Below are 23,566 nucleotides of genomic sequence, written 5' to 3'. Positions count from 1 at the left end.
CTTAAGAACGACACTTTCATTACTATGTGCATTTATAATGGTATGATGGAGGTGCAAAAGTTTTATTTGGGTTTCATGTTTGATCATATTAACATACAACTATAGTATGCAGGCTATATACCGTACTAGTCATACATCCTGGACAATATGTTTTAAGTATGGGGTAAATTATGAGGTAGCATATTTTCAATGCCCTACATACACACATCAAGCAATGGAAGGATTGAACTTGTTTTTGGAACTGTGCAGCAGCTTACTCTGTTTGCTGTGCAGCAGCTTACTCTGTTTGCTGTGCAGCAGCTTACTCTGTTTGCTGTGCAGCAGAGGGCATCAGTGAGTTGCTCCATCTGTCTGTCCTTCTCCATTCACTTTGATGCCATTATTAGTTTATCAACAGGGCATTCTCCCTCCATATTAAGGCATACATAAGATACATATACATAAGGTACATAAGATTAACAATGGCTGTTTATCAGGAACAGTGGAAATCAACCTTTCTTATTCCTATTATCCATCCATTCTTGAGTCAGAGATGTTGTGCTTATCTTTTCTCCCAGCGTCAGGAGGACATGGTTCTCTCCCGCTCTCTCTGGCTGTACCCGAGCTCTGACGTCCTTTCACTCCTTTCTTTATACCTCTTCTTCTGTTTCACTGAATCTGAAGCCCCTTCCCAGGCTGCTCCACCTTCAAGAGAAATGTTAGATCAATAGATCAATAGATCAATATCTATCGATAGATAGAGAGAGGTTAGTGAGGGGTCAAGTGTGTGTTACAGTAAGTGGAAAAGCCCCTGTAAAATACTTTATTATGGTATAGAGCAGCCCTCCACTCCCTCCCCCCTCCTCTCCGATACTCACCCTCTCCACAGGACTGGGAGACGGAACAGGAGTGGAAGTTTGGCTCTGAGACAGAATCCTCACTGTTACCAGAGAACACAACAACAGCATTCACCACCGTCATCTTTTAACACTTTGGAAAGCTAATACTGTATACAAGGTGCTATACAAATAATGTTTACAATTAAAACATGGTACTTGTGGCCACATTTACTATTTTATGTACAGCAAGCATATTATTGTGTTACACTAATAATAAACACACACTTTTTGAAGAAAGTCCCATTGGGGACAGGCATGGCTGACCTGTGAGAGATTGGGAGTGTGGGCGGTTGTCTGAACCCCCCAGAATTTTCCTCCTCACTACTAGCTAGCTCCTCCCACTGGCATCTTAAGGCGAGGAGAAGGAACACAAGAGCTGCCAATCAAATTCAATGAGGAAGTACTGTAACCAAATTAATTTTATTTAGTTGTGTAGCATTAGGTCACACACAAAGTGGTGAGGTTTCAGGTTATTGAGCAAACCATACAAACCAAAAGGGTTTATAAAAAATGTATTCAGTAAATTGTATGGCTACAGCCAGTAAACATCAGACCAAGGGAGGAACAAACAGTGAGCTAACATTTTTTACATTGCCCTATTTTATTTGTCTATCTCCTGAGCTTCTTTAGGATGTAGGCTACAGTACACAATTATTTTATTTGTCTATCTCCTGAGCTTCTTTAGGGTGTAGGCTACAGTACACAATTATTTTATTTCTGACAGACATCTTCCTTAAGTCTTAAAAGCCTAAAATGCAGGTATCCATCCACTGCAGTAGGCATTTAGAGCTCACCTGTTAGTGCTGGCAGTGTGGTGTGTGACCGCTCTGTCTGAAGGGGTGTCACTGTGAGCCTGTGGTGGAATAAGGACACACTTTTAGCTGTCTACCGAAGCCCCAGTTAAGTGAATATGGGTTAGACTTATTCTTTCCATTGTGATACTGTTACTATGAATTCTGTAGAGTGTGTGTATGGGGGAACTTACAGAACGCGAGTTAGAGTGGGAGTATTTGGCCAGTATATCGGAGGGCCGTAAGGGGGCTTGTGGGGAAGGGCAGTGGGAGAAGGGGCTGTGTTTGGGAGGGAGGGGTGGAACGAGGCGAGAGCTGGGGAACTGGTACTCTTCAGACGACATCTGCATCAGAGAGAGAGAGAGAGCGAGAAGTTGAAAGGAGAGTCAATGCAAGAGAACCCCCCCCCCTGAGGCAGAGACAGTAAAAGAGAATCCCACCCCACCCCACCCCCACACACAACAAAACACACCCTCTTCATACAGGCCAGGTTTTTCATGACTAGCTGTACATCCTCCAGGTCATCTTCCTCTTCCTCGCTGACAGACAGGTAAGGCTCCACCAGGATGGACTCTGTCCCTCTGATGTCACAGCGACAGTATGGGCAGGTGTGTCCATCCGACTTCTGCAACACATGGAATGATCACACCAGGTTAAACAGAATGAACATGATCTACACATCTGTACTGTCTGTTAATGTGTAGAAACTCACGTGTCTGTGTACGTTTGTGTATTGTTGTATCAAATCAATTCACATTTTATTTGTCACATACTTCGTAACAACAGGTATAGACTAACAGTGAAATACTTCCGGGCCCTTCCCAACAATGCAGAGAGAAAAATGATTGCTATATGTCAAAAAGATCCCTGGGATGATGCAGTAATTTGTCAAGAGCATTCCCGAGCAGATATATTTCCCATGCTGAAAGTACAATACCCATAATAATGTCCTTTCTGTGTGTTATTTGCATGAAGCTACACTTACAGTAAAGCAACTGGTTTAGCATATCAACTGGTTTAGCATATCAACTGGTTTAGCATATCAACTGGTTTAGCATATCAACTGGTTTAGCATATCAACTGGTTTAGCATATCAACTGGTTTAGCATATCAACTGGTTTAGCATATCAACTGGTTTAGCATATCAAATAGTTCACTGGTAAAAACCGGAGTATTCTGTTCAAATCTAATCTATTGTTTCTTCTTGTCCCCTGAAGTGTGACTGTGACAGTGTGTGACAGTGTGTAAGAGTGTGTGACCCGGTGAGGAGTGGAAACTCTAAGGGTGAGTTTCCTCAGTGTGAGTGTATCATGAGGAAGATGTACGCGTCGGCTCACACAGGAAGTCCTAACCCACATGTTAGGACACGATGGCCAATAATACTGCTCTACATGCTGCTACGCCGGTTCACCTACTGATGTGTAGTGGGCTGGCTCAATGACTGACGCACAGATGGACAGACTAGCCTACTGACAAACTGACTGACAGATTAACTGACTGACTGACTAACTGACTAACTGACTGATTGACAGGTGGATGGGAAGATGATGTATATTAATACAAGAGGATGTGGCTGGGTGATGTCAGAGACATTGTGTGAGTGAACGATGTGTGGTTTGACTTTGAGGATTTTGTTGGTGACGTCGTCAATCACAGAGCAGGCATACCTGCCATCCTGTGAGGCAGGGTTGGCACAGCAGGTGTCCGCAGGGCTGGATGCGTGTGTCCTTATCTCTCTCTGTACAGATCTTACACAGCTGGAAGGTACTACCCATCTCACAGTACATCTCATACTCGTCCTCTGTGACTTTGACCCTGCTTCTCTGTGCTGGTTCACACAGACTGGTGAGGTCTGGGTTCACATCACGTCCGTCAGGGTAAAGATAGCTGCAGACAAACACAACACAGAATTACACACACATTATGTAAAACGATTACAGGCCTGTGCAAATGTTGTGTGTGAGTGTTGGTCAGCTGTTTGTTCACCTGCACCCGCCCACAATTTTCAATAACCCATCAGCACTCTGTCATGGAAAAATTGCAAGATGATGTTATAATGCTTTTATTGCATCACATGGTTGTTTTATTCGACAGAACAGAATATTCTGTTAACTATTGTGTGTTCTACTGAGGATGGGCCTCTGGGAGATAACACTGACAGAGGAAATGTACGATGTCTTTGGGTGATAAAACCTAAAGAGTATTCCAGAGCATGAGTTAACTTTTCTGCTCTATACCGTGCCAGGGAGAGATGGTTCCCGTTTGGAGTCTTAACCTTGTGACACATTCTATGTATCTGTTGTTCGTCATGTAGGTTGAAAGGGGTGTATCTTGGCTATAAAATATCTTTGTACTTTTGTCTCGCCACTCTCAACGGATCATTAGAAATGGTGAATCGTTGACAAGTCATTGCTATTGCAAAGGTCTCATTATTAAAGATTTAGTTTAAGTATAACTCTGACTTGTGTGATAAGTTTGTCTCTCCTCATTTGATAGTAAAGAAATGAACCACCACAACTCCTGTTCCCAAGTCAAAATGTTGCCTACATTTGGTGTATAATTTTACTGCAAGAAATGCTTAATTCTGCAGGAGTCAATATTAAGGCTATGTGAGTGGCTATAGACGTACTGTTAGTGTCCAGATTTAGGTTTCCATTGAACACATTTGAACAGTAGGCTACAGTTCCTTTGACTTGCCATGGGCCTATTTGAAGTCCCCATCCTGTGACTGTGGAATTTGTAGAGTCTCACAATCATCACACATAAATCACATAACCGGCACTGCTATCATCCTCTGTTATCATCCACTGCTATCATCCTCTGTTATCACTTCACAAATCTTTCCCAAACATGACTTTTCTGGCCCTCCCTTCTCTTTATTTTCAACTCTTCATTTCACAGCTTTTCTCTAATTGAATTAAACTCTGGCATTGTCCTTTTTGCCTCCATGTATTGAAGTGAGCTTTTTCTGCCAGTTACCATAAGCATTTAGCGATTGGAGTGTACACTATTTAGCACTCGTACAGTTAGGCCCTAAAGCTTAGGCTTATGCTCTAAAGCCATTGCCAGAAGGCCTAATATAATTCAATTAAAACCTCAATGTTTGTGGATTTTTTTAAGGTACTGTTTTCAATACCCACTAAATGAAATGGCATCAAACACCTGGAAGTCATGTGTTGGATGTATTTGATACCATTCCACTGATTACACTCCAGTCATGACCACAAGCCTGTCCTCCCCAATTCAGGTTCCACCAACCTCCTGTGGTGTGTCCATGACTGTGTTTACTCACCAGCCCTCCCTGAAGCCCTGGAGGAGGGCCTGGTAGAGAGGTGTATTCTGGGGGATCGTCTGTACGATGCCGCCATCACCAGTCACATGACCAATGGCCCACTGGCCCATCCGAGTGCAGCTCAGACGGAAGATGTAGCTGGACAGAGATACAGAGTTCACATGGAAACGTCTTTACTGAAGTACATACAGATTTGACCATGAAATACAGGTAACCGCCAAAATAAAGGAAACACCAACATAAAGTATCTTATCAGGGCGTTGGGCCACCACGGGCCAGAACAGCTTCAATGCATCCTTGGAATAGATTCTACAAGTGTCTGGAACTCTATGGGAAGGATGCAACACCATTCTTCCATGAGAAATTCAATAATTTGGCGTTTTGTGGATGGTGGTTGAAAACGGTGCTCCAGAATCTCCCATAAGCGTTCAATTAGGTTGAGATCTGGTGACTGAGATGGCCATGGCATATGATTTACATTGTTTTCATGCTCATCAAACCATTCAGTGACCTCTCATGCCCAGTGGGTGTCATCTTATGGGGGCATAGCCATAGTAGCCAAAATAATGGGCAAAATAATGGCCTGCCCAGCATTTTTGTACATGACCCTAAGCATAATGGAATGGTAATTGCTTAATTAGCTCAGAAACCACACCTGTGTGGAAGCACCTTCTTTCATTATACTTTGTACCCCTCATTTCCTCAAGTGTTTCCATTATTTTGGCAGTTACCTCTACTTATCTAGGTATCATTCTTTACTATCACTATAATTATAATGACAGTGTGTCCCATTAAATGTAATCATTGCACATATTGTTGTAGGGTATGGTACATCTCCTCTCTTTTCTCCTGAGTCCTTCCTATCCCGCTGTTCCTTCCCTTCATCTACTCTCTCTCGCCACACCCCAACCCATCCACCTCCAAACAATCTCTCCTGTCCTCACCTCCCGGGCTGGTGCAGGTAGTTTTGGAGGCGGGCTTTGACCTGGTCGTAGGTGAGGAAGGCCATGTAGCCGGGGTGGGTCACTGCCAACTGGTTCCAGTTCCTCAGAAGAGACCTCCAGGGCTGACAGGAGAGGGGAGGACGCATTTACTATCAGTTGAAATATGTGTTATTTCTTTCCACTTTGGAATGTTTTGGCTTTCTTTAGACAGTGAGAGAGAAAGAATGGGATAGACGTCTTGGAAAGTGACAGAATGCATGTTCACTGAACATTATGTGAGGTGTCTAATTAACCAGGATGTAGGGCTACTTAGAACAGGGCTAACATATATGGATCACATGTACCTGGAATAGCCTGGTGAAGATGTCAAACTCGAACACTGAGATGTGGTCGTTACAGGTGAGATCTACAGTTGACTTTAGAGCCATGGACTCCATCCCCTCTTCAAAGCCATGGACCCTACGGAGATGCTGCGTAAAACTGCTCCACTGCACAATACACCTAGGTGAGAGAACGAGAGGAGGGGAGGAGAGGGAGAGAGGGGTGTGAGATAAAGGAAGAAGGAAAATGAGAGAGAGAACGAGTGTGAAAGTGAGAGGAGTGAAAACTCAAGTGGAGGAACAGAATACTTTTCACAAGACTAGAAAAAAACTGCCTACACAACCGGTCAAAAGTTTTAGAACACCTACTCACTCAAGGGTTTTTCTTCATTTTTACTATTTTCTACATTGTAGAATAACAGTGAAGACATAAAACAATGAAATAACACATGGAATCATGGGGTAAACCAAAAATATTTTGATTCTTCAAATAGCCACTGTTTGCCTTGATGACATCTTTGCACACTCTTGGTATTCTCTCAATCAGCTTCATGAGGTAGTCACCTGGAATGCATTTCAATTAACAGGTGTGCCTTGTTAAAAGTTGATTTGTGGAATTTCTTTCCTGCTTAATGTGTTTGAACCAATCAGTTGTGTTGTGACAAGGTAGGGGTGGTATATAGAAGATAGCCCTATTTGGTAAGGACCAAGTCCATATTATGGCAAGTACAGCTCAAATAAGCAAAGAGAAACGACAGTCCATCATTACTTTAAGACATGAAGGTCAGTCAATAAGGAAAATTTCAAGAACTTTGAAAGTTTCTTCAAGTGCAGTCGCAAATCAAGCGCAATGATTAAACTGGCTCTCTTGAGGACCGCCACAGGAATGGAAGACCCAGAGTTACCTCTGGATAAGTTCATTAGAGTTACCAGCCTCAGAAATTGCAGCCCAAATAAATGCTTCACAGAGTTCAAGTAACAGACACATCTCGACATCAACTGTTCAGGGGAGACTGTGTGAATCAGGTCTTCATGGTCAAATTGCTGCAAAGAAATCACTACTAAAGGACACCAATAATAAGAAGAGACTTGCTTGGGCCAAGAAACATGAGAAATGGACATTAGACCGGTGGAAATGTGTCCTTCTCCTTTGGAGATTTTTGGTTCCAACCTGCCATCTCTTTGTGAGACGCGGTGCGGGTGAACGGATGATCTCCGCATGTGTATTTCCCCACTGTAAAGCATGGAGGAGAAGGTGTTGTGATGTGTGGGAGCTTTGCTAGTGACAGTGTCTGTGCTTTATTTGGAATTCAAGGCACATTTAACCAGCATGGCTACCACATCATTCTGCAGCGATACGCCATCCCATCTGGTTTGGGCTTAGTGGGACTATCATTTGTTTTTCAACAGGACAATGACCCAAAACACACCTCCAGGCTGTGTAAGGGCTATTTGACCAAGAAGGAGATGGAGGGCTGTATCAGATGACCTGACCTCCACAATCCCCCAACCTCAACCAAATTGAGATGGTTTGGGATGAGTCGGACCGCAGAGTGAAGGAAAAGCAGCCAACAAGTGCTCAGCATATGTGGGAACTCCTTCAAGACTGTTGGAAAAGCATTCCAGGTGAAGCTGGTTGAGAGAATGTCAAGAGTGTGCAAAACTGTCATCAGGGCAAAGGGTGGTTATTTGAAGTATCTCAAATATAAAATATATTTAGATTTGTTTAACACTTTTTTGGTTACTACATGATTCCATATGTGTTATTTCATAGTTTTGATGTCTTCACTATTATTCTACAATGTAGAAAATAGTCAAAATAAAGAAGAATCCTTGAATGAGTAGGTGGACAAAAACTTTTGACCAGTAGTGTATATACAAATATACTGTTCCTATTTGTGGAATGTTCTGTCAAGCCTACGTCCCTTATTCCATTCTAGTTCCACTGTTACCCCACCCAACACTCACTTGTTTCCAAATGCTCGCCTCCAGAACTCTCTGGCCTCTGTCTTAGTCAGCCTAAAGGTGTCGCCTTGAAAGCTTCCCTCGGGAAACATGGCCCTTAGCTCCCAGAGCATGTGACTGAAGAGCAGGGACAGCTTGGTCAAGTTTCTCCTGTGAATAACAGAAAATAACATGAAGCTATTCTGAGCTTTTTACAATGTATCAACTAGGGTGATAAGGGTAGGCTTTCTGGTCCATAGCTTCAAATGCAACAGTGGCAGCTAGAATTCAAATAAACTTTAGATCTCATAGACATAATGGGTATTGTACCCTCTAACAAGCAGTAATGTATCCCTCTCTTTCTCTCTCTCTCAATTCAATTCAATTTAAGGAGCTTTATCGGCATGAGAAACATATGTTAACATTGCCAAAGCAAGTGAAATAGATAATAAACAAAAGTGAAATGAACCATAACAAATTAACAGGAAACATTACACTCACAAACGAATAAAAACATTTCAAATGTCATATTATGTCTATATAGTGTTGTAATGATGTGCAAATAGTTAAAGTACAAAAGGGAAAATAAATAAACAGAAATGTAGGTTTTATTTACAATGGTGTTTGTTCTTCACTGGTTGCCCTTTTCTTGTGGCAACAGGTCACAAATCTTGCTGCTGTGATGGCACACTGTGGTATTTCACACAACAGATATGGGAGTTTATCAAAATTGGATTTGTTTTAGAATTCTTTGTGGGTTTGTGTAATCTGAGGGAAAATGTGTCTCTAATATGGTCATAATATGGCAGGAGGTTAGGAAGTGCAGCTCAGTTTCCACCTAATTTTGTGGGCAGTGTGCACATAGCCTGTCTTCTCTTGAGAGCCATGTCTGCCTTCGGGGGCCTTTCTCAATAGCAAGGCCATGTTCACTAAGTCTGTACATAGTCAAAGATTTCCTTAATTGTGGGTTAGTCACAGTAGTCAGGTATTCTGCCACTGTGTACTCTCTGTTTAGGGCCAAATAGCATTCTAGTTCGCTCAGTTTTTTTGTAAATTATTTTCAATCTGTCAAGTAATTATCTTTTTGTTTTCTCATGATTTGGTTGGGTCTAATTGTGTTGCTGTCCTGGGGCTCTGTGGGATCTGTTTGTGTTTGTGAACAGAGCCCTAGGACCAGCTTGCTTAGGGAGCTCTTCTCCAGGTTCATTTCTCTGTAGGTGATGGCTTTGTTGTGGAAAGTTTAGGAATCGCTTCCTTTTAGGTGGTTGTAGAATTTAACGTCTCTTTTCTGGATTTTGATCATTAGCGGGTATTGGCCTATTTCATGCCTTATTTGGTGTTCACATGTATAGTTACGTGTGGCGCTGATGTTTAGGCTGAGGTATGTATTGTTACCTGTGGCGCTGATGTTTAGGCCGAGGTATGTATAGTTACGTGTGGCGCTGATGTTTAGGCTGAGGTATGTATTGTTACCTGTGGCGCTGATGTTTAGGCCGAGGTATGTATAGTTACCTGTGGCGCTGATGTTTAGGCCGAGGTATGTATAGTTACGTGTGGCGCTGATGTTTAGGCCGAGGTATGTATTGTTTTTTTGTGTGCTGTAGGGCAACGATGTCTAGATGGAATTTGTGTTTGTGGTCCTGACAACTGGACCTTTTTTGGAACACCATTACTTTTGTCTTACTGAGATTTACTGTCAGGGCCCAGGTCTAAAACAAGGACATTTCTAAGTGAACCCAAACTTTTGAACGGTAGTGTATATGTTTTGCTGTTTGTTCTTTGTTATAGAGCCAAAAATATTGGAGAAGTGGTTCATCCATACATCTTCATTTTGGATAGATAACTCTTTGTGTTGTTGTTTGTTCAGAGTTTTCCAATTTTCCCAGAAGTGGTTAGTTTCTATGGATTCTTCAATTACTTTGAGCTGATTTCTGACTTGGCTGTTCCTTCTTTCTCCATAGTGTATTTCTGTATTGCTCTCTCTCTCTCTCTCTCTCTCGCTATGTCACACACACACAGGTACACTCATGCTTGTACAAACAGGATGTCACAGTCTAGCTCTTCCTGTCCTTGTTCGTTTTGTGCCGCAGAAACATAATTTTCCGTTAGCAACTTGACCAACCAACAAGACACTCAAAAGTTACTGAGTGGTTCTTCTCTTGTGTGTCTATTATTAGCCTGCCAGGGACAGGAAAGATCCGGCCACAAACCTCTTACTGTGTGTTCCACTCACCGTCTCAACCATTCTCTCATCTCTCTGGCTTTACGGGCAGTTGAGAGCAGGACTGAAGTTTCCAACATACCTAACCTGGTTGACCATGTTCATTTCTTAATTTCCACCACACTCATTCACTACATCCTGTCTACAGTTGAGCTCAATGGTGTGTGTAAAGCATAGCAACTTCTTATTTGAAAAAAAGAGCTTGCATGGCATTGATACTGTACGTGTGATAGTACTATGTGCCTGCCACTCACTGAAGACCAACAAGGCAACAGTACATGTGGCATAGTTACCAGTTTTTGCAATAGACTATTATCACTAATGTAATATACAATATCTACCTTATAGCTGTTACTTATTGCTGCAACAACCGTGGTTAATTGCAATTGTACCTGCAGGGACCCTGCCATTGAATTTAGCTTTAAAGCAAACTACGGCATTTTACCCAGGCATGGGCCGTGTGTAAAAACGTATAAGAACAGAGAAACGTCTATTTTTGTTTCTGTGTTGCTTTCTACGAACAGAGAAGGGTTTGAAGGAGAGTGTGAGCGAGTAGGTGTCAATGTTTGTTTCATTGTATGTGGGTGTTATTAATATAAACTAACAATAATCTGCCTCTCTCAGTTGTTAATTTACATTTTTGTTATGACAAGGCATAATGCACATTGATGTGATTTCATGATGCACACATTCTGTAGATTCAGAGAGCAAAATACGGACGACACGGAGCGAAGGGAATAACACTTGTGTTAAGACTTGCCAGTCCTGCTGTACTGCATTGCACTGAACATGCATCTGTAGCCAAGCCCTGCTCTTCTTACCATTAGTGAGATTCAGCATTTTGGAAATATTACACATAGCTCATAGCTTTTTCTTGACTTCACAGATAATAAAGACTTTTTTGTATTATTGTAAAAATGTTGTGTGTTTAGCGGTAGATATATAATTGAGAAATGTTTGTTTAATTTTGTACTTTGAGTAATTAACAAATGTAAGAAACAATATTTAAAAAACAAAAAATGTGTGAAGAAGATATTTAATATTTACGTAATGTTGTTCATGATTGTTTTTAAAACACCACCCTGAAACGTCTCAGAGAACCACACTGCCTTTCTCCTTGGCCCGTATATCCCAGAGAGTTGTTGCGATCACCCAGTTTCACCCAGTTACCATTAGCATGATAAAGCCTCAGGTCCACTCCATTGTCTCTCTGAGACATTAGTAGTCTCAACGGAACAGAGGTTTGGTTCCAAACATTTAGATACACTCAGACACATATATTTCCAAAATACCCACCTTAAAAACTGCACAACTACCAAATAACTAAATGTATCTGCAGTAGCAAGACCCTAAATGCCATATTGATTCTGTGTTTATGTTTTAAGACAGCCGACTTGCGGGAACTGGGAATGTTCATTTTCGTCTCGCTGGTACTTTAACTGGATGTTAATGGATGCTCAGGTCTATTTGTGTCTATTGTGGTTCTGCTCTGTCTCTGGCTGTGCTCCAAAATTCACTTACTGTACATATCAAGTCTAATGCCAACCAAGTCCTTATGAATTTGCAAATCTAATACCATGCATTTTCATTTTCCTAGTTGGCCTTAGTTACTTTGTCTGTGTCATGGTGCTGGTGGATTCAGATATCTCGGACACGTGCCCTGCCCTTGACCCCACAGTTGATTTATTTGTCTTAGTAAAGGTCAACCTAGAACGGAATTGTTTTCAGGTGAAAAAGTCAACATCCTAAAATGTACTCTAAATCAATGGTATCCTTAGGGTTCAATTTCTGGCATAGTACAATAGTCTTGTAGCCTACAGATGCATTATGTTTTTTGAGTAGTAATTATTTAGCTTCTGTGGATATGAAAAGTATTAATGTTTATTCATGCTAGATTAAAAGTGAATGAGGAGAGCAAATACCATGTCAACAATGTGCAGTGTAGGGGAGTAGTGAACTCCATGTGGTTCAACTAGTAATTCAACTACATTTAGCAGTAGCTTGGTGGTAGTTGAACTCAATTCAAATATTGGTAGTGTTTTTAATAATGAATTATTTTTTTGTAATGTTGTGATGTAGCTAACTATTGGGACTAGACACTTATTCAAATAAAAAGTATATATATATATATATATATATATATATATATATATATATGGGTAGGTTTATAGGTTTATTTCAACAGTGAGAGACAGATAAACAACAAAAAATCCAGAAAAATGCATGTCAAAAATGTTATAAATTGATTTGCATTTTAATGAGGGCAATATGTATTTTACCCCCTCTCAATCAGAAAGACTTCTGGCTCCCAGGTGTCTTTTATACAGGTAACGAGCTGAGATTAGGAGCACACTCTTAAAGGGAGTGCTCCTAATCTCAGTTTGTTACCTGTATAAAAGACACATGTCCACAGAAGCAATCAATAAATCAGATTCCAAACTCTCCACCATGGCCAAGACCAAAGAGCTCTCCAAGGATGTCAGGGACAAGATTGTAGACCTACACAAGGCTGGAATGGGCTACAGGAACATCGCCAAGCAGCTTGGTGAGAAGGTGACAACAGTTGGTGCGATTATTCGCAAATAAAAGAAACACAAAAGAACTGTCAATCTCCCTCGGCCTGGGGCTCCATGCAAGATCTCACCTCGTGGAGTTGCAATGATCATGAGAACGGTGAGGAATCAGCCCAGAACTACACGGGAGGATCTTGTCAATGATCTCAAGGCAGCTGGGACCATAGTCACCAAGAAAACAATTGGTAACAAACTACGCCATGAAGGACAGAAATCCTGCAGCGCCCGCAAGGTCCCCCTGCTCAAGAAAGCACATATAGATTATCGTCTGAAGTTTGCTGAACATCTGAATGATTCAGAGGACAACTGGGTGAACATGTTGTACTCAGATGAGACCAAAATGGAGCTCTTTGGCATCAACTCAACTGTTTGGAGGAGGAGGAATGCTGCCTATGACCCCATGAACACCATCCCCACCGTCAAAAATGGAGGTGGAAACGTTATGCTTTGGGGGTGTTTTTCTGCTAAGGGGACAGGACAACTTCACCGCATCAAAGGGACGATGGACGGGGCCATGTACTGTCAAATCTTGGGTGAGAACCTCCTTCCCTCAGCCAGGGTATTGAAAATGGGTCGTGGATGGGTATTCCGGCATGACAATGACCCAAAACACACGGCCAAGGCAACAAAGGAGTAGCTCAAGAAGAAGCACATTATGGTCCTGGAGTGGCCTAGCCAGTCTCCAGACCTGAATCCCATAGAAAATCTGTGGAGGGAGCTGAAGGTTCAAGCTGCCAAACGTCAGCCTCAAAACCAAAGAGGAGTGGGACAAAATCCCTCCTGAGATGTGCAAACCTGGTTGCCAACTACAAGAAATGTCTGATTGCCAACAAGGGTTTTGCCACCAAGTACTAAGTCATGTTTTGCAGACGGGTCAAATACTTATTTCCCTCATTAAAATGCAAATCAATTTATAAACATTTTTGGCATGCGTTTTTCTGGATTTTTTGTTTGCTATTCTGTCTCTCACTGTTCAAATAAACCTACCATTAAAATTGTAGACTGGTCATTTCTTTGTCAGTGGGCAAACGTACAAAATCAGCAGGGGATCAAATACTTTCCCCCCTCACTGTATATAGTCATTTACTTGCGATTATCACTGACAAATCTAATAAACATTCAAACAAAAATGGTTCTCAGGCTTGGCAATAGGGTCATTTTGTTATCTAGCACAGGCCTATCTGGTAGTCACATCATTGTGGCGAGCATCATGTCTCTCAGCCTGGACTGAAATCTCCCCCTGGCTCCTCACATGGCACGAACGTATGCAGCCTGTCTGCTAGACTATACACTACAGACAGGATATCACTGTAAACTTGGGCCAGCATCCCTTTGAAACGCTTTCGACCCCTTGTAGAGTCCATTACCCAACGAATTGAGGCTGTTCTGAGGGCAAAGGGGTGCAAGTTAATATTTGGAAAGTGTTCCTAATGTTTTATATACTGTAGTAAACTATATTTTCTTACGGGTAGCTTTAGTGTTGCTCAACTTCTTTCAGTGTAAAGTAATCGGTAGCTTGGTAAACTATATTTTCTTACGGGTAGCTTTAGTGTTGCTCAACTTCTTTCAGTTTAAAGTAATCGGTAGCTTGGTAAACTATATTTTTAGAGTAGCTTCCCCAACACTGACAAAGCGTATGGTAATTGGATTAAGCTCCAAATCCTAACTGGAGACACATGCAGGTAACTTTTTGAGCCGTTTGAGTTTTTACAAAGATATCGTTCAGAACCAAATATATCAAGTTATGTCCCGACCCTTGTTGTTCTCTCTCACCTGTAGCTGGACATCTCCTCGAACATCTTATCGCGCCCCTCTTTAAACAGCAGCACGGCCCGGTTAGTCTTATCCAGCAGGTGTCTTGCATGGATCCTCAGGTACTCCCCCTCGTCCCCCCGGGGGGCCTGCCCCCCAGCTGCAGGCCCCCTGTACGGCTCCCACACCTTGGTGAGCAGCGTGGCTGTCTCTGAGACCACATCGGGGAGGTACGGGGGGCTGTTCCTCAGGCCCAGCCTGGGGTTGGTACACAGCCGATGCAGCTTCTCCAGCCTCTTCAGGGCCTTGTCCACCTGCCGCCGGTCAGAGGTACTGGGCGGCTGGGAGGTGGATGTCAGGCTCCGGTCAGATCCTAGCCCGTTCCCCCCCGTGGCCATTGTCCTGAGGAGGGATTCCTGGTTGTGGTGTGTTAGTCCGAGTGGGATCTGTTCAGTGCAGCCTGGCGGTTTGTGTCTGGCAGCCCTATCTATGACAGTTGAATGAGGGAGTGGTCTAGATGTCTGGCACGTATGGCATGGACGGTTTAGTAAATGTTGTCATTGTATCTTTATGGTTGACAGCTTTGGTTGAAAAGAGCATACTTTATACAATATATCTTCACCAGTGTTCCTCAGTAATCCAAAGAATAATCCAATGAAATCAGGTAACCCAGATAGGGGCAGAGCGCCAGAATATACCATAGTCCAACAGGAATGGAGACAGCTGCTGTGGTTTAGAAAGAGTGGAGGGGAAACGTCTTGTCCAGAAAACAAATAATCTCTCAAAACTGTTTACAAACAATCTCTCAAAAATGTTTGTTTTCAAGCTTACATTCATCAAGTCCTCAATTCATAAATCCTCAATTTCTTTGGTCAGTTTTCCAGAAGTAGCCAAGATTTTTTAGGAACAGTCTCTTTCCAGTTCATTTTGTAAAGAGTAAGTGTAAAGAGGAAATCTGAAAGAGAGAGAGAGCAAGGGAGGGCAGAACAAGACAGACAAATAACCACTCACCCTTCCTAAACAATCTCAACACCTCTCCTGCCCTGTTCTCTCCACCCCTTCTTAGGCAACATTTTACGCTCTCATGCCCAGGTACTATCTCTCCCCCAAGTGGCGTAACGCTCTCTGATTTCATCTACAACATACAAATGGTGTCTCAGATATAGACCTCAGGCTCTCTTTGCAGCACAACGGAAACATTTGTTGTCTCAGTCTGACTCTGGCGGGTCCCTCTCTCTCTCTCTCTCTTTGTTTTGTGTCACTTTCTCATGCTCTCGCTCTCTCTTTCTTTGATGTTCTTCCGGGTTTGCAGCCAGATGAACAGGTTTGTTGTCTTTGTGTGTGAAGGTGGAGTGAGGCTGAGATAGGTTTGGGCTTAGAGGTAATCGATTACTAAGAAAGTATGGGGGAAGAGGAAACAGGGGATACTCACAAGGAGAGTGTGTCGTGTAGAGGGTGGTAAGAAAGAGAGAGAGTAGAGTAGAGAGAGAAGAGAAAAAGAGAGTATAGAAAGAGAGAGAGAGAGTAGTGGAAACTTATAGTGATTAGCTGTCACAAAGATGAAGAGCACTGTGCTACAGCATGTGTGTGAAGTCATTGCACTGCAGGTCAAGGCCCAGTGATGTTTAATGTGTAAAGCAGCTCTCAACTGCTGTCTTCCCTTTGTGAGACCGTGGGACCATGCAGAAAATACATGGCATTTAACTGTTAGCACCATATTCTTCTCTGTTGTAACGTTTGAAAAGGGAAACGACCTAGAGAGAACGGTAAATGCCATCCCAATTGGATAAAGTTGGAGGTGTCTAAAAACTACCACAGACTCATGAATACATCTTTTCTATTCCTTTTTGTATCAAGTTTTTTTTTTGGGGGTTGACAGGACAAAATACACAAATCAACAGACAGTACACAATCACACACTATCAAGTGTTGTAGTCCATATTTTAATATTGTCTGATTTTGCACCTTATCGAGAAAATTACAGTTCAAGTTGAGCTCATGAATAACTTCAATAAGTTCACAGTCCCCAAATCCAGAACAAATTCAAGAAAGCGTACAGTATTATATAGAGCCATTATTGCATGGAACTCCGTTCCATCTCATACTGTTCAAGTGAACAGCAAACCTGGTTTAAAAAAGCAGATAAAGCAACACATCAGGGCACAACGCCTCTCCCTTATTTGACCTAGATAGTTTGTGTATATGTATTGATATGTAGGCTATGTGTGCCTTTTGTAAAAAATGAAAACTTTTTTATGTAGTACTGTCCTTGAGCTGTTGTCTATTAAAGTCCTGTATTATGTCATGGCTCATGCTTTGTGTGGACCCCAGGAAGAGTAGCTGCTGCTTTTGCAAAAGCTAATGGGGATCCTAATAAAATACAAATACCAAAATACCATGAATAAGGAAATCCATTGCAGAGTGTGTGAGGCTTGCCATCGTAAGGCAACCATTCTCTTGGCAGCTGTTAGGCATGGATGTTAGGTTTAGTGTAGAGTGATCATTACGCAGTAGCACATTGGAAAGACATGGGATGTGTTAAGATAAAATGCTTGATAATGATGAGGCCAAGTCACAGTTTTCCAAATGAAGAAAACCACTATGCACCTTTCCTGTATGATTGGGTCTCTACTGCCGACAAGTGGCAGAGACTGGAACTGCATTGGCCTGGTAGAATTCTTTATAACCAGGCTATACTTACATTATCCACATGATGGAGACACTGGCAACAAGTTCACAGTCCGAGCGTGTGAGGCTGCTCACTGCACCAAAGAGATCTCCAAGTGTATGTTGCAATATTTACAGAGACTCTGGGTCTTCCCTGCATCATTCTCCAGTGCCCGTCACATTCAGTTTGTTGTCAATTTACACTCAGTGGCAAGTTTATTAGGTACACCCCGTTCACAAAAATGGTTAGCTCCTACAGTGAGTCAGGTGGCCATGGCTTCTATATAAAGCAGGCAGACAGGCATGGAGGCATTCAGTTACTGTTCGATTGAACGTTAGAATGGACAAAACCAGTGACCTAAGCGACTTTGAGAGTGGTATGATCGTCAGTACCAGTGGTGCTATATCCAGTATCTCAGAAATGGCCGGCCTCCTGGACTTTTCACGCACGACAGTCAGCGACAGTCCTGTGGGCAAAAACAGCTTGTTAATGACAGAGGTCAAAGGAGAATGGCAAGAATCGTGCAACCTAACTGGCGGGTCACAAACAGGCAAATAACAGCACAGAGTACAACAGTGGTGTGCAGAACGGCATCTCAGAACGCACAACTCATCGGTCCTTGTCACAGATGGGCTATTGCAGCAGACAACCACACCGGGTTCCACTCCTATCAGCTAAAAACAAGAAGAAGTGGCTCCAGTAGGCTTGCCATCACAACACTGGACAATTGAGGAGCGGAAAAACATTACCTGGTCTGAGTCCGACGAATCCTGGCTCCTGTTGCATTATGCTGATGATGCAACAGATGATATCATATTATTACTTACCCTCTTGCTCTTTTGCACCCCAGTATCTCTACTTGCACATCATCATCTGCACATCTATCACTCCAGTGTTAATGCTAAATTGTAATTATTTTGCCTCCATGTCTTATTTATTGCCTCACCTCCCTACTCTTCTACATTTGCACAAACTGTACATAGATTTGTTTCTATTGTGTTATTGGCTGTACGTTTGTTTATGTGTAACTCTGTGTTGTTTGATTTTATCGCACTGCTTTGCTTTATCTTGGTCAGGTCGCAGTTGTAAATGACAACTTGTTCTCAACTGGCCTACCTGGTTAAATAGAGGTGTTCTCAACTGGCCTACCTGGTTAAATAGAGGTGTTCTCAACTGGCCTACCTGGTTAAATAGAGGTGTTCTCAACTGGCCTACCTGGTTAAATAGAGGTGTTCTCAACTGGCCTACCTGGTTAAATAGAGGTGTTCTCAACTGGCCTACCTGGTTAAATAGAGGTGTTCTCAACTGGCCTACCTGGTTAAATAGAGGTGTTCTCAACTGGCCTACCTGGTTAAATAGAGGTGTTCTCAACTGGCCTACCTGGTTAAATAGAGGTGTTCTCAACTGGCCTACCTGGTTAAATAGAGGTGTTCTCAACTGGCCTACCTGGTTAAATAGAGGTGTTCTCAACTGGCCTACCTGGTTAAATAGAGGTGTTCTCAACTGGCCTACCTGGTTAAATAGAGGTGTTCTCAACTAGCCTACCTGGTTAAATAGAGGTGTTCTCAACTAGCCTACCTGGTTAAATAGAGGTGTTCTCAACTGGCCTACCTGGTTAAATAGAGGTGTTCTCAACTGGCCTACCTGGTTAAATAGAGGTGTTCTCAACTGGCCTACCTGGTTAAATAGAGGTGTTCTCAACTAGCCTACCTGGTTAAATAGAGGTGTTCTCAACTAGCCTACCTGGTTAAATAGAGGTGTTCTCAACTGGCCTACCTGGTTAAATAGAGGTGTTCTCAACTGGCCTACCTGGTTAAATAGAGGTGTTCTCAACTGGCCTACCTGGTTAAATAGAGGTGTTCTCAACTGGCCTACCTGGTTAAATAGAGGTGTTCTCAACTAGCCACCTGGTTAAATAAAGGTGTTCTCAACTGGCCTACCTGGTTAAATAGAGGTGTTCTCAACTAGCCTACCTGGTTAAATAGAGGTGTTCTCAACTGGCCTACCTGGTTAAATAGAGGTGTTCTCAACTAGCCTACCTGGTTAAATAGAGGTGTTCTCAACTGGCCACCTGGTTAAATAAAGGTGTTCTCAACTAGCCTACCTGGTTAAATAGAGGTGTTCTCAACTAGCCTACCTGGTTAAATAAAGGTGAAATAAATAAAGCAGCAAATAAAATCAAATAAAATGTTATTTGTCACATACACATGGTTAGCAGATATTAATGGTCACATACACATGGTTAGCAGATATTAATGGTCACATACACATGGTTAGCAGATATTAATGGTCACATACACATGGTTAGCAGATATTAATGGTCACATACACATGGTTAGCAGATATTAATGGTCACATACACATGGTTAGCAGATATTAATGGTCACATACACATGGTTAGCAGATATTAATGGTCACATACACATGGTTAGCAGATATTAATGGTCACATACACATGGTTAGCAGATATTAATGGTCACATACACATGGTTAGCAGATATTAATGGTCACATACACATGGTTAGCAGATATTAATGGTCACATACACATGGTTAGCAGATATTAATGGTCACATACACATGGTTAGCAGATATTAATGGTCACATACACATGGTTAGCAGATATTAATGGTCACATACACATGGTTAGCAGATATTAATGGTCACATACACATGGTTAGCAGATATTAATGGTCACATACACATGGTTAGCAGATATTAATGGTCACATACACATGGTTAGCAGATATTAATGGTCACATACACATGGTTAGCAGATATTAATGGTCACATACACATGGTTAGCAGATATTAATGGTCACATACACATGGTTAGCAGATATTAATGGTCACATACACATGGTTAGCAGATATTAATGGTCACATACACATGGTTAGCAGATGTTAATGGTCACATACACATGGTTAGCAGATGTTAATGGTCACATACACATGGTTAGCAGATGTTAATGCGAGTGTAGCGAAATGCTTGTGCTTCGAGTTCCGACAATGCAGTAATAACCAACGAGTAATCTAACCTAACAATTCACAACAACTACCTTATACACACAAGTGTAAAGGGATGAAGAATATGTACATAAAGATATATGAATGAGTGATGGTACAGAACGGCATAGGCAAGACGCAGTAGATGGTATAGTGTACAGTGTATACATATGAGATGAGTAATGTAGGGTATGTAAACATTATATTAAGTGGCATTGTTTAAAGTGGCTAGTGATACATTTTTTACATCCATTTTTCCAATATTAAAGTGGCTGGAGTTGAGTCAGTATGATGTTGGCAGCAGCCACTCAATGTTAGTGATGGCTGTTAAACAGTCTGATGGCCTTGAGACAGATACTGTTTTTCAGTCTCTCGGCCCCTGCTTTGACGCACCTGTACTGACCTCGCCTTCTGGATGATAGCGGGGTGAACAGGCAGTGGCTCGGGTGGTTGTTGTCCTTGATGATCTTTATGGCCTTCCTGTGACATCGGGTGGTGTAGGTGTCCTGAAGGGCAAGTAGTTTGCCCCCGGTGATGCGTTGTGCAGACCTCACTACCCTCTGGAGAGCCTTACGGTTGTGGGCGGAGCAGTTGCCGTACCAGGCGGTGATACAGCCCGACAGGATGCTCTCAATTGTGAATATGTAAAATTTGTGAGAGCTTTTGGTGACAAGCCGAATTTCTTCAGCCTCGCTGTCTGTGTGGGTGGACCAATTCAGTTTGTCCGTGATGTGTACGCCGAGGAACTTAAAACTTACTATCCTCTCCACTACTGTCCCGTCGATGTGGATGGGGGGTGCTCCCTCTGCTGTTTCCTGAAGTCCACGATCATCTCCTTTCTTTTGTTGACGTTGTGTGTGAGGTTATTTTCCTGACACCACACTCCAAGGGCCCTCACCTCCTCCCTGTAGGCCGTCTCGTCGTTGTTGGTAATCAAGCCTACCACTGTAGTGTCGTCTGCAAACTTGATGATTGAGTTGGAGGCGTGCATGGCCACGCAGTCGTGGGTGAACAGGGAGTACAGGAGAGGGCTCAGAACGCACCCATGTGGGGCCCCAGTGTTGAGGATCAGCGGGGTGGAGATGTTGTTACCTACCCTCACCACCTGGGGGCGGCCCGTCAGGAAGTCCAGTACCCAGTTGCACAGGGCGGGGTCGAGACCCAGAGTCTCGAGCTTGATGACGAGTTTGGCGGGTACTATGCTGTTAAACGCTGAGCTGTAGTCGATGAACAGCATTCTCACATAGGTATTCCTCTTGTCCAGATGGGTTAGGGCAGTGTGCAGTGTGGTTGCGATTGAATCGTCTGTGGACCTATTGGGGTGGTAAGCAAATTGGAGTGGGTCTAGTGTGCCAGGTAGGTTGGAGGTGATATACTAGTCCTTGACTAGTCTCTCAAAGCACTTCATGATGACGGAAGTGAGTGCTACAGGGCGGTAGTCGTTTAGCTCAGTTGCCTTAGCTTTCTTGGGAACAGGAACAATGGTGGCCCTCTTGAAGCATGTGGGAACAGCAGACTGGGATAAGGATTGATTGAATATGTCCGTAAACACATCAGCCAGCTGGTCTGCGCATGCTCTGAGGATGCGGCTGGGGATGCCGTCTGTGCCTGCAGCCTTGCGAGGGTTGACACGTTTAAATGTTTTACTCACGTTGGCTGCAGTGAAGGAGAGTCCGCAGATTTTGGTAGCGGGCCGTGTCAGTGGCACTGTATTGGCTTCAAAGCGAGCAAAGAAGTTGTTTAGTCTGTCTGGGAGCAAGATATGCTGGTCCACGACGGTGCTGGTTTTCTTTTTGTAATCTGTGATTGACTGTAGACCCTGCCACATACCTCTTGTGTCTGAGCCGTTGAATTGCGACTCTACTTTGTCTCTATACTGCCGCTTAGCTTGTTTGATTGCCTTGCGGAGGGAATAGCTACACTGTTTGCATTCGGTCATGTTTCCGGTCACTTTCAGTTTCACGCAAATGCTGCCATCAATCCACGTTTTCTGGTTTGGGAATGTTTTAATCATTGCTGTGGGTACGACATCGCCAATGCACTTGCTAATAAACTCGCTCACCGAATTAACGTATTCATCAATGTTGTTGTTTGACGCATTGTGGAACATATCCCAATCCACGTGATCAAAGCAATCTTGGTCGGACCAGCGTTGAACAGACCTGAGCGTGGGAGCTTCCTGTTTTAGTCTCTGTCTATAAGCAGGGAGCAACAAACAAACAAAAGCATGAGTCCATGGCCCCATCATGCCTGGTGTCAACGGTACAGGCTGGTGGCAGTGGTGTAATGGTATGGGGAATGTGTTCCTGGCACACGTTAGATCCCTTAATACCAATTGAGCAATGTTTGAACGACACAGCGCATCTGTACATTGTTGCTGAACATGGCTACAGAGGGGTCTAACCCGGTACTAGATGCATGTACCTAATAAACTGACCACTGAGTATACATCTAATGACACTAGGTGGCCATGGCTTCCTTTTATGGCTGCATAATTAATCAAATTCACATCAACATCGCAATATTGACATGTGCAATATCCATATAGCAAGAGATCCATATATCATGCAATATTTTGAAACACCAATAAGCCATGTGTTTGTCGTCTCTCTACCTCTCCTCATGGCTGACCCTCGCTGTTCGATTCACTAGAAGTTTGCATGCTGTTTTGTTAGGTTTAATGCAGTCAACAGATTGTTCCAAACAAGAATGATGTTGCTTTCCACTTTGCTTCTTAATATAAATCATTCTATTTCAAATGGTTCATCCAAGTGTTTTGATCTATATCGGAAGTCAAATTGCAATCGCAATATATTTACTTGTTACTTTTAAATCGCTATTCAATTTTTTGGCCCATATCGTGCAGCCCTACCTCCTTTCACTCTCTCAGGGTGTTCCATCTTGTCTGTCCATTCACCTCTACACCACCACAAAACCATCCTGCCACGCCTTGTTCTTAACAGAATGCAGCACTTTTTTGCATTTTGTCAAACTTAGTGTAAAGACATAAAATAAGGGTAGAAGTCGCTCATACAGGCATGAAGAGGTGGGTGCTGTATGAGTGTACGGTTGGCCAGGGTAGCTCAAACAGATTCAGATTAGGATCACTTTATTGGTCAATTGCACACAAGGTCCAACCGAAAGTTGACTTCTGCTTTTAACCCAACCGAAAGACACA

At 42.8% G+C, this 23,566-nt stretch overlaps 1 protein-coding gene across 2 annotated transcripts; it reads right to left on the bottom strand.

Annotated features, from left to right (window-relative positions):
- Nucleotides 1-27: 27 nt before the first annotated feature.
- LOC109881790 (E3 ubiquitin-protein ligase CBL) lies at nucleotides 28-15,935 on the bottom strand. Of its 2 annotated transcripts, XM_031787097.1 has the most exons (12): nucleotides 14,737-15,934; nucleotides 8,194-8,340; nucleotides 6,250-6,406; nucleotides 5,906-6,027; nucleotides 4,962-5,099; nucleotides 3,337-3,556; nucleotides 2,142-2,294; nucleotides 1,864-2,013; nucleotides 1,673-1,731; nucleotides 1,143-1,226; nucleotides 858-919; nucleotides 28-684 (listed from the first exon to the last, which is right to left on the bottom strand). In XM_031787097.1, exons 1-12 carry the CDS (start codon nucleotides 15,111-15,113, stop codon nucleotides 560-562), a joined length of 1,794 nt encoding a protein of 597 aa, XP_031642957.1. In that variant the 5' UTR covers nucleotides 15,114-15,934; the 3' UTR covers nucleotides 28-559. The 2 variants fall into 2 exon arrangements, with proteins under 2 accessions (XP_031642957.1, XP_031642958.1); XM_031787098.1 differs by lacking the exon at nucleotides 1,143-1,226 and having other exon boundaries at nucleotides 14,737-15,935.
- Between the last annotated feature and the right edge of the window lie 7,631 nt (nucleotides 15,936-23,566).

Source organism: Oncorhynchus kisutch, linkage group LG13 (genome assembly GCF_002021735.2).
Source record: "Oncorhynchus kisutch isolate 150728-3 linkage group LG13, Okis_V2, whole genome shotgun sequence".
Lineage (NCBI taxonomy): Eukaryota > Metazoa > Chordata > Actinopteri > Salmoniformes > Salmonidae > Oncorhynchus > Oncorhynchus kisutch.
Note: the sequence above shows the minus strand (reverse complement) of the source record. Positions and strands in the feature narration are given on the sequence as shown.

Bases quoted from the DNA above. Each gene is read 5' to 3' on its own strand.
- LOC109881790 (XM_031787097.1), bottom strand. From the start codon at position 15,113: ATGGCCACGGGGGGGAACGGGCTAGGATCTGACCGGAGCCTGACATCC. The intron at 3,557-4,961 runs GTGAGTAAACAC...GTTTGTCTGCAG, and splicing joins CAGGGCTTCAGGGAGGGCTG to CTATCTTTACCCTGACGGAC. The intron at 920-1,142 runs GTCAGCCATGCC...CTCTGGTAACAG, and splicing joins ACACTCCCAATCTCTCACAG to TGAGGATTCTGTCTCAGAGC.